At 41.7% G+C, this 14,280-nt stretch overlaps 1 protein-coding gene across 2 annotated transcripts in view; it reads left to right on the top strand.

Annotated features, from left to right (window-relative positions):
• MAOA (monoamine oxidase A) overlaps positions 1-14,280 on the top strand; it is a 99,539-nt gene that overhangs the window by 76,393 nt on the left and 8,866 nt on the right. For both annotated transcript variants that reach the window (XM_030934182.1, XM_030934183.1), the window contains 4 exons: positions 733-882; positions 1,186-1,345; positions 2,194-2,290; positions 12,555-12,608. In XM_030934182.1, coding sequence (XP_030790042.1) covers positions 733-882; positions 1,186-1,345; positions 2,194-2,290; positions 12,555-12,608 — 461 coding nt within the window. The remainder of the gene's footprint in view (positions 1-732; positions 883-1,185; positions 1,346-2,193; positions 2,291-12,554; positions 12,609-14,280) is intronic.

The raw sequence follows: 14,280 nt of genomic DNA, 5'->3' as shown, positions 1-14,280 counted from the left end.
AATCTTGGCTTACTGCAACCTCCGCCTCCTGGGTTCAAGTGGTTCTCCTGCCTCAGCCTCCCGAATAGCTGGGATTACAAGCATGTGCCACCATGCCTGGCTAATTTTTGTATTTTTAGTAGAGATGGGATTTCACCATGTTAGCCAGACTGATCTTGAACTCCTGACCCCAGATGAGCCACTGCACCTGGCCCTTCTTCCCATTCTTAGAACATCATTTGGTGGTGACTAGTAGGACATCACTATCCCTAAAAGCACCCTGTAACTTTGTCTGTAATATGACACCATCTGCATCCTTACCTGCCTGGACAACCTCAGCCCAGAACTACAGGAATCAAAGGAAATTAGAAACCTCATCCTTTGGAGTAAGCACAGTGCCCGCCCCTTCCCAGGGCTCCCTCCACACCCTGCATTCTTGGGCATTTGAAGCCCACAAACTCGCTGATATTCCCACTTGGTCAGGGCAGCATTGGCATAGTGGAACATTTCTTCTGGTTCTGTGATTTTTATAAACTTTAATGGCTTTTCTTTGCTGGAAGCTGTGCAGGGAATGATCATTGAATTGTCTTGGCTAACTCTGCCTCTGTCCTAATGAATTCTTCTGACAGTTAAGTGTGCAGATATTGGAGGTGTGGCCTGTGACTTTCTGGAGGTTTTCTAATCAGTAGCCAATAGGATTTTCCTTCCTTGGGCTTTCATAATGTTTCCTGTCCTACCTACCTCCTCCTGTAGGAACGGAAGTTTGTAGGTGGATCTGGTCAAGTGAGCGAACGGATAATGGACCTCCTCGGAGACAAAGTGAAGCTGAACCAACCTGTCACTCATGTTGACCAGTCAAGTGACAACATCATCATAGAGACATTGAACCATGAACATTATGAGGTAACTCGGTTGAGTCAAAAGGAGCATATAGTAAATAGGCCTTGTGTCTTTTGCAGCTTCTAACCAGATACAATTCAAGCAGTAGCATAATTAATGCTGTCATGTTTCTGCCTCAGTCTTCCAAATTACCAGCCTTGGTTGACCGACCTTGATCTGTTTTGTTGCCTCACAGTTGCCTCATTGTCTCATTTTGTATGTTTTTACTGCTCAATGTTGTTTAGAAGTGATAAAGATGATTTTTCATGCCTGCTACAAAGACTGCAGCTCACATTTGAGGTAATATTTTGCTTGTGTGTGTCTTAGTGCAAATACGTAATTAATGCGATCCCTCCGACCTTGACGGCCAAGATTCACTTCAGACCAGAGCTTCCAGCAGAGAGAAACCAGTTAATTCAGCGGCTTCCAATGGGAGCTATTATTAAGTGCATGATGTATTACAAGGAGGCCTTCTGGAAGAAGAAGGGTAGGCTGCTATTATTCATGTTTAAACTATTATATGAAGAAATCACACTGTTTTAGGATTATTGAACAGAAGGTATTGAACAGAAACAAAGTATTTTCAAATTGGTAGAAAAGGGGTTAGAAATCTTGGTCTGTCCATTTCCTCATATCCTTGGCCACACATAATGACCCCAAGAGCACCTGTTGGCGATGAGAGGGAAGAAGGAGATCACATCAGTCATAAGGCCACCATTGCCCTGGCTCCTGGCATCTGTCCTGCTTCTTACTTTTTATGAGCAGAGTGAGGTCAGCAGGCACCATGGAAAGAGCACTGCATTGAAGTTACACATTCCAGGACTTCGCTTGCTTGCTAGCATCAGACTGTAGGTGTAAAGTGGTGACAGTAATACCTACCCCTAAGGTGTTGTGAGAATTAAATGAGGCGGGATCTTGGACTTAGAAAGCGTCCCAGATATGGTGGCTATTGTTGATAAGCATTCTGGTTATACCCATCAGATTCCCTCCTGCCACCTCTTCCCTGGATTGGGTCGTTCCCTCCAGCACAGCCCTTCTCTTTCCTCATGTATGCTAGGAGCCAGGGTCATCTGACCTTTTTTGTCATGCATTGGTTGGTCATAAGCCCTTAATGTAAAGGTGATGGAGATGGGTCATTTTCTGTCTGTGGGTGAATAGACATCTTTATATATTCAGTGTGTGTATTTAACAAGACATAGCATCTAGGATTGGGGCCAAGACCAAGAGTTTAAGATTTGCCTTCCTCTTAAAAAATAGTTTATGTATATTTATGTGTGTATGGGTGTCTCTGATGAGCTTGGTCTCGATCTCCCATTGATTTTTCTCCTGGTTAAGATTACTGTGGCTGCATGATCATTGAAGATGAAGATGCTCCTATTTCAATAACCTTGGATGACACCAAGCCGGATGGATCACTGCCTGCCATCATGGGGTAAGTTAGAGCTGGCTGTTCTACATTTTCCAAATTGTGTTGATGTATTGGTGTGGATGCTGTCAAAGTATATTGCTTTGGAATTAAGCTCAAGCAATGATGAATAATGCTATCAAAATATGTAATGTATTAAAATATTGCAGTAATGTTTTGTGTGTAGCACAAGAATACTGGGAAACTTTACTAAAATTGACATCATTTTGAACTTGTACCCATGTATGTCTTTCTCTCACACAAAGGTTACGTGTTGAGGACGGAGTGAAAAAAAGCAGCTAGACAGGCAGTGTGGTAGCCACCCCTGCCTACAGGCAGAACGTCCACAGCCATTCTGAAATGAGAACTAACCACTTTATTCTATCAAAAAATTCTAAATGGAGGGGTTCTCGCTTTTATCCTTTTCTCCATTCCAGATATCTGCTACATAGCAAATGTTAGTTGTTATCCTAAAATATAAGATAGCTGACCAATTAGGAGGTACAGTTCAGAGTTGAGCCAGGCCTTGATTGGATGGCATGGCAGTTTTTCTGGTGGATCACTCTAGTTATCCTTCACCAGTGGTGCTTCACTTAACCTCCGAAGTGTGCGGATGTTCCAGGATCTGGTTCTGTGTAGGGAAAATGAGAGCTCTTCCCTTCTCTTCCCATTCCGGCACACAGCTGCCCTACTCGATGGGGGTTGGGGGTCCCGAGAAGGAAGTGGGGTCTCCACAAAGGAATTGCTAAGGAGTTCCACAGCCTCCCTGTTGCCTGCCTTTTGGCCTCCTCAAAAACTACACAAATAAAAGGCGATTTGTTCTGCCACTCCGTAACAAAAGAACATAGCTTCAGTAGCAATCAAGTGACTTTTAAAGGGGAGACCAGTGGTCTCCCCTTTACCCCTGGGAAATGCATACCTCTTGCTCAAAGGGAAAGGTGAACTCATGCACATCATGTCATTGAAGGAAAATTACAAAGGCAAAAGGAGCAGACCCACATCCCAGGGAACTTAGAAAGCAGGTTGTGCTGCTGGGTTACTAATGAGACATTTTATAACCACCTCTCTCACTATAACATATAAGAACACCAGCCTCCCTGAGAAAGGCAGGTGCTTACAACATAATGACCGTTGGAATAACACATCCTCTTCATCTGTAACCCCAATGGGCAGAAAAGGATATAGGTTGTTTGGGTAGTTTGACATCATCATCTATATGCCAGAGAAAAGCAGGAGGTTCAGGTACAGGTTTCAGGAGAATGTCAGTGAAGACCAATCCAACTATGAATGGAAGAGCATTGATGTTTTTCTTGCCCTAGGAGTTGGATATAGTGATGTCTTCTGCCATTTTGGGCTTTCTTTCTTTTTTTTTTTTGTTTTGAAAGTAGAACTCAATATTTTGATGATTTTACTTAAGATAAATAGTATAAAAGGAAAATGTTAAACAGTTGTGTTCTGTGGACAGCAGGGCTAAAACAAATATAAAATAATAATAATTGGTTATAGAGGACCAAGTATAGAAGATGAGAGTTTCCTTGGAAACTGAGGAATAGCAAAATAATCTGTTTCTTGGCGATGTGGTGTTAAAAATTAAAGCTACCATTTATTGAGCACTGGTTGTGGGTGCAAGTTTTTCTGTGTACAATGCTTTTGGGCTTTCTTCAGCATTATTATTAACTAGGTTATTCAGGGCTCAAATAACTGACCCGGTGTTAATGGAGTTATTTAGGCAATTCTTTTTTTTTTTTTTTTTAATTATACTTTAAGTTCTAGGGTACATGTGCATAATGTGCAGGTTTGTTACATATGTATACTTCTGCCATGTTGGTGTGCTGCACCCATCAACTCGTCAGCACCCATCAATTCGTCATTTATATCAGGTATAACTCCCAATGCAATCCTTCCCCCCTCCCCCCTCCCCATGATAGGCCCCGATGTGTGATGTTCCCCTTCCCGAGTCCAAGTGATCTCATTGTTCAGTTCCCACCTATGAGTGAGAACATGCGGTGTTTGGTTTTCTGTTCTTGTGATAGTTTGCTAAGAATGATGGTTTCCAGCTGCATCCATGTCCCTACAAAGGACGCAAACTCATCCTTTTTTATGGCTGCATAATATTCCACGGTGTATATGTGCCACATTTTCTTAATCCAGTCTGTCACAGATGGACATTTGGGTTGATTCCAAGTCTTTGCTATTGTGAATAGTGCCGCAATAACCATACGTGTGCATGTGTCTTTATAGCAGCATGATTTATAATCCTTTGGGTATATACCCAGTAGTGGGATGGCTGGGTCATATGGTACATCTAGTTCTAGATCCTTGAGGAATCGCCATACTGTTTTCCATAATGGTTGAACTAGTTTACAATCCCACCAACAGTGTAAAAGTGTTCCTATTTCTCCACATCCTCTCCAGCACCTGTTGTTTCCTGACTTTTTTTTTTTTTTTTTTTTTTTTTTTTTTTGAGACAGAGTCTCGCTCTGTAGCCCAGGCTGGAGTGCAGTGGCCGGATCTCAGCTCACTGCAAGCTCTGCCTCCCGGGTTCACGCCATTCTCCTGCCTCAGCCTCCCGAGTAGCTGGGACTACAGGCGCCCGCCAGGTCGCCCGGCTAGTTTTTTGTATTTTTAGTAGAGACGGGGTTTCACCATGTTAGCCAGGATGGTCTTGATCTCCTGACCTTGTGATCCGCCCGTCTCGGCCTCCCAAAGTGCTGGGATTACAGGCTTGAGCCACCGCGCCCGGCCTGTTTCCTGACTTTTTAATGATTGCCATTCTAACTGGTGTGAGATGGTATCTCATTGTGGTTTTGATTTGCATTTCTCTGATGGCGAGTGATGATGAGCATTTTTTCATGTGTCTGTTGGCTGTATGAATGTCTTCTTTTGAGAAATGTCTGTTCATATCCTTTGCCCACTTTTTGATGGGGTTTTTTTTTCTTGTAAATTTGTTTGAGTTCTTTGTAGATTCTGGGTATTAGCCCTTTGTCAGATGAGTAGATTGCAAAAATTTTCTCCCATTCTGTAGGTTGCCTGTTCACTCTGATGGTAGTTTCTTTTGCTGTGCAGAAGCTCTTTGGTATAATCATATCCCATTTGTCAATTTTTGCTTTTGCTGCCGTTGCTTTTGGTGTTTTAGACATGAAGTCCTTGCCCATGCCTATGTCCTGAATGGTACTACCTAGGTTTTCTTCTAGGGTTTTTATGGTATGAGGTCTAATATTTAAGTCTCTAATCCATCTTGAATTAATTTTCGTATAAGGAGTAAGGAAAGGATCCAGTTTCAGCTTTCTACTTATGGCTAGCCAATTTTCCCAGCACCATTTATTAAATAGGGAGTCCTTTCCCCATTTCTTGTTTCTCTCAGGTTTGTCAAAGATCAGATGGCTGTAGATGTGTGGTATTATTTCTGAGGACTCTGTTCTGTTCCATTGGTCTATATCTCTGTTTTGGTACCAGTACCATGCTGTTTTGGTTACTGTAGCCTTGTAGTATAGTTTGAAGTCAGGTAGCGTGATGCCTCCAGCTTTGTTCTTTTGACTTAGGATTGTCTTGGCAATGCGGGCTCTTTTTTGGTTCCATATGAACTTTAAAGCCGTTTTTTCCAGTTCTGTGAAGAAACTCATTGGTAGCTTGATGGGGATGGCATTGAATCTATAAATAACCTTGGGCAATATGGCCATTTTCACGATATTGATTCTTCCTATCCATGAGCATGGTATGTTCTTCCATTTGTTAGTGTCCTCTTTTATTTCACTGAGCAGTGGTTTGTAGTTCTCCTTGAAGAGGTCCTTTACATCCCTTGTAAGTTGGATTCCTAGGTATTTTATTCTCTTTGAAGCAATTGTGAATGGAAGTTCATTCCTGATTTGGCTCTCTGTTTGTCTATTACTGGTGTATAAGAATGCTTGTGATTTTTGCACATTGATTTTGTATCCTGAGACTTTGCTGAAGTTGTTTATCAGCTTAAGGAGATTTTGGGCTGAGACAATGGGGTTTTCTAAATATACAATCATGTCATCTGCAAACAGGGACAATTTGACTTCTTCTTTTCCTAACTGGATACCCTTGATTTCTTTCTCTTGCCTGATTGCCCTAGCCAGAACTTCCAAGACTATGTTGAATAGGAGTGGTGAGAGAGGGCATCCCTGTCTTGTGCCAGTTTTCAAAGGGAAGTTTCCAGTTTTTGCCCATTCAGTATGATATTGGCTGTGGGTTTGTCATAAATAGCTCTTATTATTTTGAGGTACGCTCCATCAATACCGAATTTATTGAGCGTTTTTAGCATGAAGGGCTGTTGAATTTTGTCAAAAGCCTTTTCTGCATCTATTGAGATAATCATGTGGTTCTTGTCTTTGGTTCTATTTATATGCTGGATTACATTTATTGATTTGCGAATGTTGAACCAGCCTTGCATCCCAGGGATGAAGCCCACTTGACCATGGTGGATAAGCTTTTTGATGTGCTGCTGAATCTGGTTTGCCAGTATTTTATTGAGGATTTTTGCATCGATGTTCATCAGGGATATTGGTCTAAAATTTTCTTTTTTTGTTGTGTCTCTGCCAGGCTTTGTTATCAGGATGATGTTGGCCTCATAAAATGAGTTAGGGAGGATTCCCTCTTTTTCAATTGATTGGAATAGTTTCAGAAGGAGTGGTACCAGCTCCTCTTTGTACCTCTGGTAGAATTCAGCTGTGAATCCATCTGGTCCTGGACTTTTTTTGGTTGGTAGGCTATTAATTATTGCCTCAATTTCAGAGCCTGCTATTGGTCTATTCAGGGATTCAACTTCTTCCTGGTTTAGTCTTGGAAGAGTGTAAGTGTCCAGGAAATTATCCATTTCTTCTAGATTTTCTAGTTGATTTGCGTAGAGGTGTTTATAGTATTCTCTGATGGTAGTTTGTATTTCTGTGGGGTCAGTGGTGATATCCCCTTTATCATTTTTTATTGCGTCTATTTGATTCTTCTCTCTTTTCTTTTTTATTAGTCTTGCTAGCGGTCTGTCAATTTTGTTGATTTTTTCAAAAAACCAACTCCTGGATTCATTGATTTTTTGGAGGGTTTTTTGTGTCTCTATCTCCTTCAGTTCTGCTCTGATCTTAGTTATTTCTTGCCTTCTGCTAGCTTTTGAATGTGTTTGCTCTTGCTTCTCCAGTTCTTTTAATTGTGATGTTAGAGTGTCAATTTTAGATCTTTCCAGCTTTCTCTTGTGGGCATTTAGTGCTATAAATTTCCCTCTACACACTGCTTTAAATGTGTCCCAGAGATTCTGGTATGTTGTATCTTGGTTCTCATTGGTTTCAAAGAACATCTTTATTTCTGCCTTCATTTCATTATGTAGCCAGTAGTCATTCAGGAGCAGGTTGTTCAGTTTCCATGTAGTTGAGTGGTTTTGACTGAGTTTCTTAGTCCTGAGTTCTAGTTTGATTGCACTGTGGTCTGAGAGACAGTTTGTTATAATTTCTGTTCTTTTACATTTGCTAAGGAGTGCTTTACTTCCAATTATGTGGTCAATTTTGGAATAAGTGCGATGTGGTGCTGAGAAGAATGTATATTCTGTTGATTTGGGGTGGAGAGTTCTATAGATGTCTGTTAGGTCCGCTTGGTGCAGAGATGAGTTCAATTCCTGGATATCCTTGTTAACTTTCTGTCTCGTTGATCTAATGTTGACAGTGGAGTGTTGAAGTCTCCCATTATTATTGTATGGGAGTCTAAGTCTCTTTGTAAGTCTCTAAGGACTTGCTTTATGAATTTGGGTGCTCCTGTATTGGGTGCATATATATTTAGGATAGTTAGCTTTTCCTGTTGAATTGATCCCTTTACCATTATGTAATAGCCTTCTTTGTCTCTTTTGATCTTTGATGGTTTAAAGTCTGTTTTATCAGAGACTAGGATTGCAACCCCTGCTTTTTTTTGTTCTCCATTTGCTTGGTAGATCTTCCTCCATCCCTTTATTTTGAGCCTATGTATGTCTCTGCATGTGAGATGGGTCTCCTGAATACAGCAGACTGATGGGTCTTGACTCTTTATCCAGTTTTCCAGTCTGTGTCTTTTAATTGGAGCATTTAGTCCATTTACATTTAAGGTTAATATTGTTATGTGTGAACTTGATCCTGCCATTGTGATATTAACTGGTTTTTTTGCTCATTAGTTGATGCAGTTTCTTCCTAGCTTCGATGGTCTTTACATTTTGGCATGTTTTTGCAATGGCTGGTACCGGTTGTTCCTTTCCATGTTTAGGGCTTCCTTCAGGGTCTCTTGTAAGGCAGGCCTGGTGGTGACAAAATCTCTAAGCATTTGCTTATCTGTAAAGGACTTTATTTCTCCTTCACTGATGAAACTTAGTTTGGCTGGATATGAAATTCTGGGTTGAAAATTCTTTTCTTTTAGAATGTTGAATATTGGCCCCCACTCTCTTCTGGCTTGTAGAGTTTCTGCCGAGAGGTCTGCTGTTAGTCTGATGGGCTTCCCTTTGTGGGTAACCCAACCTTTCTCTCTGGCTGCCCTTCAGATTTTTTCCTTCATTTCAACTTTGGTGAATCTGGCAATTATGTGTCTTGGAGTTGCTCTTCTCGAGGAGTATCTTTGTGGTGTTCTCTGTATTTCCTGAATTTGAATGTTGGCCTGCCCTACTAGGTTGGGGAAGTTCTCCTGGATGATATCCTGAAGAGTGTTTTCCAACTTGGTTCCATTTTCCCCTTCACTTTCAGGCACCCCAATCAGACGTAGATTTGGTCTTTTTACATAATCCCATACTTCTTGCAGGCTTTGTTCATTTCTTTTTCTTCTTTTTTCTTTTGGTTTCTCTTCTCGCTTCATTTCATTCATTTGATCCTCAATCGCTGATACTCTTTCTTCCAGTTGATCAAGTCGGTTACTGAAGCTTGTGGATTTGTCACGTATTTCTCGTGTCATGGTTTTCATCTCTGTCATTTCATTTATGACCTTCTCTGCATTAATTATTCTAGCTATCAATTCTTCCACTCTTTTTTCAAGATTTTTAGTTTCTTTGCGCTGGGTATGTAATTCCTCCTTTAGCTCTGAGAAGTTTGATGGACTGAAGCCTTCTTCTCTCATCTCGTCAAAGTCATTCTCTGGCCAGCTTTGATCCATTGCTGGCGATGAGCTGCGCTCCTTTGCAGGGGGAGATGCACTCTTATTTTTTGAATTTCCAGCTTTTCTGCCCTGCTTCTTCCCCGTCTTTGTGGTTTTATCTGCCTCTGTTCTTTGATGATGGTGACGTACTGATGGGGTTTTGGTATAGGTGTTCTTCCTGTTTGATAGTTTTCCTTCTAATAGTCAGGACCCTCAGCTGTAGGTCTGTTGGAGATTGCTTGAGGTCCACTCCAGACCCTGTTTGCCTGGGTATCAGCAGCAGAGGTTGCAGAAGATAGAATATTGCTGAACAGCGAGTGTACCTGTCTGATTCTTACTTTGGAAGCTTCCTCTCAGGGGTGTACTCCACCCTGTGAGGTGTGGGGTGTCAGACTGGCCCTAGTGGGGGATGTCTCCCAGTTAGGCTACTCAGGGGTCAGGGACCCACTTGAGCAGGCAGTCTATCCGTTCTCAGATCTCAACCTCCGTGTTGGGTGATCCACTGCTCTCTTCAAAGCTGTCAGACAGAGTCGTTCGGGTCTGCACAGGCCTCTGCTGCTTCCCCTGTTGTTTTTTAGCTGTGCCCTGTCCCCAGAGGTGGAGTCTACAGAGACAGGCAGGTTTCCTTGAGCTTCTGTGAGCTCCACCCAGTTCGAGCTTCCCAGCGGCTTCGTTTACCTACTTAAGCCTCAGCAATGGCGGGCGCCCCTCCCCCAGCCTCGCTGCTGCCTTGCGGTTAGATCGGAGACTGCTGTGCTAGCAATGAGGGAGGCTCCGTGGCCGTGGGACCCTCCCGGCCAGGTGTGGGTATAATCTCCTGGTGTGCCCGTTTGCTTAAAGCACAGTATTGGGGTGGGAATTACCCAATTTTCCAGGTGTTGTGTGTCTCAGTTCGCCTGGCTAGGAAAAGGGATTCCCTTCCCCCTTGCGTTTGCCAGGTGAGGCAATGCCTCGCCCTGCTTCAGCTCTCGCTGGTCGGGCTGCAGCAGCTGACCAGCACAGATTGTCTGGCACTCCCCAGTGAGATGACCCCAGTACCTCAGTTGAAAATGCAGAAATCACCGGTGTTCTGTGTCGCTCGTGCCAGGTGTTGGAGACTGGAGCTGTTCCTATTCGGCCATCTTGCTCCGCCCCCCCCATTTAGGCAATTCTTAGAAAGTGATATTCTAATTTCTTTCATCTTGACACTTGCCTCCACCCTGCTCTTTGCTCATGGCCACAGCCACAAAAACCTTGAAGACGGGGTGGTAATTGCCCAGCACTGTGTTTCTAATAACCTTTTGGAAACTAGAAACGACGTTGTACTTTAGAACTCTGAAATGTTTCCAACACAAAGCCAGCATGTTTAATTTCCTCAATAAAACACCAAAGTAAGTTAAAGCTTATTTATCCGTAGTTGGGATTAGATCAAAGAGATTATTTCATTCATGACTTCAGATTTGGCAGAAATAACCAACACTAACTGCCCTTTGGGAAGGGAACTGTAAAAAGTATACAAGACGAGTTGACTAAAAATGTTTTCAGATAAATCATTTAATCTTTTATTAGATATTGATGATTAAAAAATACTATATACATCTAAACATACTGATTCTTACATAAACCCAAAATCTAACTAAAATAATCAATAACAAGGTGTAACTTAAGGCGTTAAATCATGCAAAATTATGACTATATCCCATAAAGTTCAATAGTTCAGATTTCCTAAATAGTCCACAGCTTTCTCTGAAATGCTATTCTCTGCATTAATATACGTTTTTGCTTCTCAGAGTGATCTCAAATAACAGCCCTGAAGGAACTGCCAATCCAATTTGAGGAACACTTTAATTTGGGAGTAGGGAGAGGAGGAAATATCTGTTTTTTGCACTGATCTATCTGTCCTTTTGGTCTTGAATAAAAGAAATACAAATTTAAAAATTTTTTAATGGAAAAATAGTTTCATTGTCGTTTAGATCATTTGGATTTTTTAAAGCTTTCTTTTTTTTTTTCCTTTTTTTTTTTTTTTTTTTTTTTTTTGAGACAGAGTCTCACTCTGCCACCCAGGCTGGAGTGCAGTGGTGTGATCTCTGCTCACTGCAAGCTCTGCCTTCCGGGTTCACACCATGCTCCTGTCTCAGTCTCCTAAGTAGCTGGGACTACAGGCGCCCGCCACCACGCCTGGCTGATTTTTTGTATTTTTAGTCGAGACGGGGTTTCACCATGTTTGCCAGGATGCTCTCGATCTCTTGACCTCGTGATCCACCCGTCTCGGCCTCCCAAAGTGCTGGGATTACAGGCGTGAGCCACAGCACCCAGCCGAAAGCTTTCTAATAATAGTATAACTAAGGACTTCATGTCACAATTCAATTCTTTTAAATATACATGCAGTTAGTAATATCAGTATAATAAATAGAATCTATTTGATTAAAGGGGAGCAGGCAGGTTATAACTGAGTTTAATTGAGTTACTTTATTTGGGGACTATATCAGGTCAGTTTCCAGGGAAGCTGACACAGAGCTGGAGATTTGGGTGCTGGAGGTTTATTGGGAAGTGCTCTGGGGATGATTACCTATGGCGGAAGGATTAAGCAGAACTTGAGCTCCAGTGTTGTCCCAATAAAGGCCTCCCCCATTCCCTTGGAAGTTCTGGAGCTGGGTGGCCCTTCAGAGTTGTCTTCAACTGCATCTAGGTCAGGACAACTCTGGGGAGGGGTGGGACCTTGAGCAAGGCATTCTCTGCTGTCCCGTCCAATTACTGGGGAAGATTTCAGCTGTGAGCTAAGAGTGATGATTGCCTGGTCCCAAAGGGAGGCCTGGGGGGCCCACCGTGGCCTCCACTACAGACACATGTTTATATTTGTTTTTCCAGCTTTGATAACGTATTTGGCAGAAGGCAACAGTCATTACCAGAATAATCATTTAGCACAACATTAATTCATTCAACATTTGATTTCCTACTATATGCCAAAAACCATGTTAAACTTTAGAAGTAAAAGATTAAATAGGAGGTCACTGGTCATGTAGGGAATCACAGCCTAGCAGGGGTTTTGGACACACAGGCAGACTAAAGACAACATGGCATTTGCCCTAGTAGAGGAGGAGAGTCTGAGAGAGTTCATTTAATGCTGAATAGCTACAGGTTAAGAATACTTCAAAAAGAAAGGGCAGCTCTTAAGATAAGCAGCTGTAACCTGATCATTCAATGTAACCTCTCTCTCCAGCTTCATTCTTGCCCGGAAAGCTGATCGACTTGCTAAGCTACATAAGGAAATAAGGTAAGAATTTTTAACTGAAAAATAGATGAAAAAGTTAGCTTTGTATTGTGTTTTTGCAGTGACACTAGTAGAATAACATGAGGAAAAACACAATACTTCACAAATATTCTCAAAATTCCAACAAACCCACCTTTTGTATTTTGCTATAGCCCTCTTGACCTAGCCCTTGCCCATGTGCATATATTAATTTTACATGTTTGTGTTTATTTTACAATGGTTAAGAGGTAGCATTTCCCTGTGAGATGGATGGAGAAAATAATAGAAAATATTAGCTGTGAAAAAAGCTGTAGAAACCGAATCCCAATCCCCTTTCAAGGCCATAATCCTTTTCTAAGATTCTCTGACATGGACTTTCTAAAAAGTGTATTTTAACCTGTAGCAACTTGTGTACATGAAAGTATTCACTACTGATTATCTGGGACACAGTTCTGATGTTCCCTTATCTGAAAGCTTCCTAGTATAAAATTTATTTTAGGACAGTGGCTTTTTGTTTCGTTTCTTTCTCCCTTTCTCTTTCTGTTATGGTATATTTGTTTTGTTTTGTTTTGCAATCCTTTGTTCAATTAAAATCTTACCTGGAGAGGTAAGCCTTTTAACATCAGAGTTATTTGGCTGTTGGAGGGATGCCTCTGGGTAGCCCTAAAACCTCTGCTAGCTTTTAAAGAGGTCCAATACATACACAAAAATATCGACTTTTCTCTGAATATATTTAAAAAAATTAAACAGCTAACCCATTAGCAGCCCTTGCTTTGGGAGTTACTCTGATGACTTTAGAAGTGGGGGAACGGCTGCAGAATGAGTTCCTACATGTGCACACGGATTCGTTTATTTGAACAACCATGAGATTCAACAGTCTCGTGGTTTGCATGTAAGCTTTACATGGAAGAAACTCCCAGCTTCAATCCCTGTCAGGTTCTTCTCTGTTCACTGTAAGTGGTAAATGGTTGAATTTCAACAACCATGAGATTCAAACAACCATGAGATTGTGGAATCTCATGGTTGTTAAAAATTTACTCACTCAATAGAGGAGGGATTTGGGGTCCAGTGATAGGGAATGATTTGTTCAAGGCTCCATAGCTAGTGTCTTAGTGCATTTGTGATGCTGTAACAAAATGCTTGAAACTGGGCAATTTATAAAAAATAGAAACTTATTTCTCACAGTTCTAGAGGCTGGGAAGTCCAAGATTATGATGCCAACAGATTCAGTTCAGTATTTGGTGAGAGCCTGTTCCATAGGTAGCACTTTCTCACATGGCAGAAAAGGCAGAAGGAGGAAGGACAAAAAGGGATGAAGGTGGTGTCCTCACTTGGAGGAAGGCAGAAGGGCAGAAAGGACCTAGCTAGTTCCCTCCAGCTCGTTTATAACGGCACTAATCTATTCACAAGGGCAGAATCTTCCTGATTTCATCGTTTCCCCAAAGACCCCACCTCATAATACCATCACCTTGGAGGTTAAGTTCCAACATTTAAATTTTGGAGGGACACATACATTCAAATCATCGCAGCTAGCTTGTGACAAAGTCTGGAGTAGCATATAACGCATACTTTTTCATTACACCACACTAAGCTGACATTTTCTTTTGGATTTCCTGCTTTCCCTCCTTATTAATAGTAAAATAAATACCAGCCTGTAGGTAGACATTTGGTTCTGATTCCACACAGTGGCTGAACT

This window comes from Rhinopithecus roxellana, chromosome 7 (assembly GCF_007565055.1).
Source record: "Rhinopithecus roxellana isolate Shanxi Qingling chromosome 7, ASM756505v1, whole genome shotgun sequence".
NCBI lineage: Eukaryota > Metazoa > Chordata > Mammalia > Primates > Cercopithecidae > Rhinopithecus > Rhinopithecus roxellana.
Note: the sequence above shows the minus strand (reverse complement) of the source record. Positions and strands in the feature narration are given on the sequence as shown.